Source organism: Antrostomus carolinensis, unplaced genomic scaffold (assembly GCF_000700745.2).
Source record: "Antrostomus carolinensis isolate BGI_N321 unplaced genomic scaffold, ASM70074v2 scaffold16300, whole genome shotgun sequence".
NCBI lineage: Eukaryota > Metazoa > Chordata > Aves > Caprimulgiformes > Caprimulgidae > Antrostomus > Antrostomus carolinensis.
Window position 1 is genome coordinate 11,760 of NW_010289216.1, and position 5,562 is coordinate 17,321.

General features: G+C 46.1%; 1 protein-coding gene across 1 annotated transcript; it reads left to right on the top strand.

Annotated features, from left to right (window-relative positions):
* Window positions 1-1,387: 1,387 nt before the first annotated feature.
* LOC104526147 (leucine-rich repeat-containing protein 75A-like) lies at window positions 1,388-5,020 on the top strand (the record flags this gene model as incomplete). Its single annotated transcript, XM_010169525.2, has 2 exons — window positions 1,388-1,430; window positions 4,434-5,020. Coding segments are annotated over 2 exons (630 nt in total), but the record flags the coding sequence as incomplete, so codon positions are not given.
* Window positions 5,021-5,562: the final 542 nt, after the last annotated feature.

A 5,562-nucleotide genomic window follows, 5' to 3' on the forward strand; every position in this document is an offset into this window, starting at 1 on the left:
GAAAGCAACTCAAACAAAAAAAAAAAGAGCTGCCCTGAAGTTATCTCCGTTCCCCTTCCTTGTTATCATCTTCTTAGTTTTGCTAAATTAAAGCCACACTAGAAGTCTCACAAGAAGTTACATGAAGGCGGGCGGGCAGCATTGCTCCGTACAGGGAATATCCTCACTGGATAAAACAAGGATCAACCCCCGAATGCTTATTTTAGCCATGCTTTTAAATGGTTATCACTTATTTGCAGGGATACTATGTGTTTTATTTGACAGCAAGATCCCAGTGTAACCAGCTGTGGGCTCCCAGACAGCAAAACAAGAGGTGTTATATTTTTATTTATTTAGGTGTTCTATTTTTTTTTATTATTTTAGGTAGGAAGAGCTTGGCACCGAGGCATTGCAGCGGTATATATGGGAGAGAAGTAGCTGCCAACATATGAACATCAATTATTATTATTTTTTAATACTAAATATATTATTTCATTAGTTTCTTTCCCAGTGTTGCCAAAAAAATTACCAGTAGAGAGAACCATGTCACATTAGCAGCTGTCTTTCTGCCCACATACTGGTTAAATGAGACTTTGTAAAGGGATAAGTATAGATCTTGGTAAATTACTGCGGAGGTGTGTGTTTGAGGTTTCAGCTAACCCAGCAAACCACGAAATGTCACTAACAGAAGTGCCACTGCAGCAGTGAAACGGGTCCCCAAGGCACAGGAGAGTTTAATGAGAGCCCAGATGTGTTAAGCACCAGGATATTATTGATGTACCCGCTGGAGCTTGGCACCGGATCATTTAATAATAGTTTTTGCACTGTATGATCTGTTTTGCCATAAGAAGGAAAAAACAAACAAACAAACAAAAAAACCCAACAAAACAAACAAACAAAAAAACCCCAACAAACACCAAAACTCTTTTATTAAACATGGAAAAATATTAGTAGTTTGGTAACTATTTTTAAAAGCCCTCTTGTTCTCCTTGCTACTGAGGTGTGCTCGAGGATTGATCCCTCCACCTTAGGTAAGTAATTTCTACCAGAGCTTCCAGAGCTGCTTCCTCCTAGAAATTTCGAGCTATTTTCTCATGTTAAATAAGCTTTAAGATTGACCTAACACTGTTAAAAGTGAGGGCCCAACTCTTTGGATGAACAAAGCTTAGCTTCAGCCTGGCAATTTGGATTTGAAACACATCCCTGTGGCAGAGCAGCTCAAGATCTTGCCTAAGGCAAAGGGGATTTGCATCAATTCATTGACATAACTTTGCTCTGGCTGGTTTTAGTCTATTTGCCTACAGCTGCACCTGATGAAAAACAAAGCCCAAGTTAGTAATTGCCCTGGCTTAGTCTGAGCAGCCTGGACTACTGGCGGGAGCACTGAGCCTTGCAGAGCCAGGCTTAGCGCCAATGGCAGGGGAAGGGGATGAAGGAGCAAGACCAATCTTAAACTCTGACCCTTCCTCCAGCCCCTTTGCACAGCCCAGTTCACAGTGTGGCATCAACCCAACAACCAGTAGCATTGTCCATCACGTCCCTTTCCCCTTTGCAGTGCAAGTTCAGTAACATATTTAGTTTTCAGGTGACATAGAGGGGTGTAGCAGATGCATCCTGGCTTCACCCTGTCTTGTGGCTGAGAGGAGCCCAGATGGGAAAGTGCTAATTGCACCAAAAAAAAAAAAAAAAAAAAAAATAAAAAAAAATAGAAAGTGTCTGGCCAGCCTTTTGCTAAGCAGCCTGCATGAATAATCTTCCCCAGGACAAACCAGCAACTGAAACGTGCAGATCATAATAAACAGTAGCAGCAGCTCTCATTCATTCTCAGCCTTTGCTCCTACCCCAACTCGACCGTTGGCTGATGTGTATAATAAGTCACAGGCAGGCACTTTAATGATCCAAGATTTGTTTTTTAAAAAAAAAATGTTTCCAATCAGATTTGTGTGCCTTTAAATTGATCTAATCACAGGTTCAGAGGCTGCTGTGGGTAATCATCGGCTGGGGCTTCAGTTCATAGCTAAAGCCCCCCCAGCCCACTTAGCACACTTAGCGAAGGGCGGCTCATCCATTGGGCTGGGTTGGTTTCTCCTTTTCAGCCTGTATGTGCTTATGGTTCCCACTGGATTGCCTGTGCCCCTGTAGGGATGCTGTGTTTTAACCCAAAAATCCCACTCTGCTGAGTAGGACCCAGCAGGAGCTGAGCTCTGTGCCAGGGCTTCAGTTTGTATCAGCTAAAGCTGTTCCCACAAAGCCAGAGGACCAACCCTCTTGGATTTCATCTGAGCTGGAGACATGAAACCACATATTAAATAAATAATACACCCATAAAACCCCAGCGTGCTGCCACTCTCTGGTTTCTCTGCTCCTGGTGCCATAGGCAGAAGGAAATGCCTTTCCCTCTGCCTCCAGCTGTTTGGGTTTTGCTCCTGTAGATCTCGCCTCTCCTGTCATCACCCATCTCCTCAGAGCCTTACCTGTCCCTTTTCTCCTGATTTCTGTTCTCAAGACTCCATTATGGATTTTTTCCTTCCCCCAACAATGGACAAGATGTTTCTCATGACACAAATCTGACTAAAACAAATCCGTACCTTCACGATACCTTGTATAAGCCCCACGCTCCCAAATCTTGTTGCCCTCCTGATGACTAGAGAGCTTCAGTTAAACATGAGCACTTAAATCATGCCTGTGCACACGTGAATTGCAAGTGCCATCCTTCACGGGGGGGACAACTCATGGAATGTCCCCTTCTGCTGCTGGGCTGATCCAGGCTCTCTGCTCTCCCTGGCCCTTTCCTGGCACCTTGAGACACACCAGCTTGGAGTAAAGTCTTTAACTTTACATCATAGCAATTTCAGCCTTCCTGTTATTATTCAAGGAAAGTTATTTAGATGACACTGATTTTGGAAAGTACACACACAGAAACACACAGCACTCCCCCCATGCATTTTGGGGGTTTATTTCCATAGGAACCACAGGAACGTCATTCTTCCTTAGCTTGCAGGTCAAGTGGCCATGGCAAACTCCTCATACCCCAGTGGTGAACGTGGGTACTGATTAGTCAACAGTAAAATGCTCTGGTGCTTACAAATAACCTTCATGTCCTTCCACGCCGCCTCTGCTCTAAGTCACTCCCAACACCTTGCAAGGTTGTCTGTCTGTGTGCATTCTTTATGAATTAAAACTCAGCACAATTCAATGCTCTCTAGCTGTGTTACTTCTCTAACTCCTCAGGGGAAAAACCCAACATTTACCAGCTGCCTGCACCCACCCCCTGATCAACAAACAGCTCAGGGTTTGGGATGCAGGTTGTGAGATCAGCCATAAAACATCTTACCATGTCATGCAAGACAAATTTTAAACGTGGAGCATTGGCATTGGAGCAGACACCCTTGGGTACCTGTGCAGTGGAGGTGATGGCCATTGCTTGGCGGCTAGGAGAAGCAGTGGTAGGGCTGGTTTGCATTTTCAGCTACAAAAACCCATAGGTGCTGGGCAGAACCATTATTCCCTGGCTCAGGCTGTAAGAAAATGCAAAAGGATTTCTGCAGCTGGCTGGTTTGGCATGAGGCTAACGTGTGTGCCACCACAGCAGAGGAGATGTGAGCTCATCAAGTTGACATGAGCAATTAGCATGCATGGGGCTCTTTCCACCTCCTAATTCACTCAGAATAATTCATTAGCAAAAAAAAAATCCTCAGCAGCGCTAGTCTACTGACAGGTCCTGATTGTAGATGTGTTCTTTGATTCACTTTAGAAGATAAATTGACCTAGACTCCAGTCTAACTCATGCTAATAAGTCTCTGGAGGGCCATCGTGAGAATTAATTTATTTATCTAAGGATTTCTCCATAGTGCTCATCTACTCAGCAGCTAGTCTGAAGAGACATAACAGGATTAACACACTGGAAATGTTAGAGCAAATCACCTAACCCTGTAGGTGTCTATCCTATCTCTGCTGTCTTGGGCTAAAGTCATTCTGGTGCAGGTCCTCAGTTTCCCACCTGTACAGCTGAGAGGTCAAACACGTGTCTCTTCCTGCTCAAAAAGCTTTGTAATCAGCAATGGGAGGAGTTACACCAGCACCAGCAATTCCTGTCCACCTAATCAAGGGCTTCCTCACCCTTTTTTGCATCTTTAGAAGCAGCAGAATAGCCTCTTTATTCCAGGGCTTTGCAGTGGCCATGGAAAAGAACTCTGCACTCCTTCTGAATTACAGGTTTTGAAAATGATCTCCTGGTTTCTGGCCATCTTCTATCAATAAACAGCCTTAAAATGTCTCTCTGCCCCACCCCCAGTTGCACAGCCACACTCCTGGCCTCTACACAAGAGATGGTTAGTCCCAGTTGAACACCTTACCTAAAGAACTCATCTTCTTGCCCCCTCCAAGACCAAAGTGATGCCACCAAGCAGAGACGTCCCTCCACATTAACATCCCTCTCCTTTTCTTTCCCTGCAGCTTGAAAGCTGTGCTGATGGGGAAGCCTCCGGACAACACAGTGGACTTGTCAGGTATCCCACTGACACTGAAAGACTTGGACCGTGTCACGTCCTACCTCCAGCACAGCTCGGAGCACATCGACACGGTGGAGCTCTGCTTCACGGAGATGACAGACGACATGTTGCTGCAACTGCTGCCAGCCCTCTGCGTGCTGCCCCACCTCACCACCCTCTCCCTCAATGGCAACCGGCTCACCAAAGCCATCCTACGGGACCTCACCGAAATCCTAAAAGACCCCAAGAAGTTCCCTAGTGTCACCTGGATCGACCTCGGCAACAACGTGGACATATTCTCCTTGCCACAACCCTTCTTGGTCAGCCTAAAGAGACGATGCCCAAAGCAAGGCAACTTGCCAACCATTCTGGAGTTTGGTGAGGGTCAGGTAAGTGACTTGGAGAGCCAAGATGGCCTGGCTGAGAGCCAGGAGGATCTGCGAGCTGGATCAGGCAAGACTGACAACACAGGCTCGCAGCAGATGGACAGAACAGTTGAGGCTGGGGAGCTCCCCAACTTGGAGCAAGTTGCTGTGACACCACAGACATGATGTCCAGCCCCATGGCTCTTGGGTTGAGCAAAGATGACCTCAAACCGAGACCTCAGCCTTGGAGGTGCTGGCAGAGGGTCGATTCACACAGTGGGATGCTTCAGGAGTCCAGACTGCTGCCTTCCTCCCAAATGATGAATGTCAGCTTTTTTTTCTTTCAGAGACTACCCAAAGGTGATTGCATTGAGTACTTGTCTTTTATAAAAGCTGGCCAGGTATTTTTAAGCATTAGTGATGTGCTATGCTTTTTAAACTCTCAAAAATGCATCTCCAAGGTGGTGTCATATGCGACCCTTAGAAGAGCACAAAAGGGGAGAAGGTGCCCAGACTTTGCAGGGAAAGGCTCCCTTTCCTTAGCACTGGATCTAGCCAGAGCCCAGCTGCCCTCCCATGTGTGATGGATGGACAGTGGTCACCCCAAAGAGGACCGCTGCTGAGATAAACCTGAAATGCTTTCCAATCCTGACTTGAGGACTCGCTGATGAATAGAACATCTGCTGCGATACAACAGAAGTCTGATCACACACTAACCAGGGGTGTTT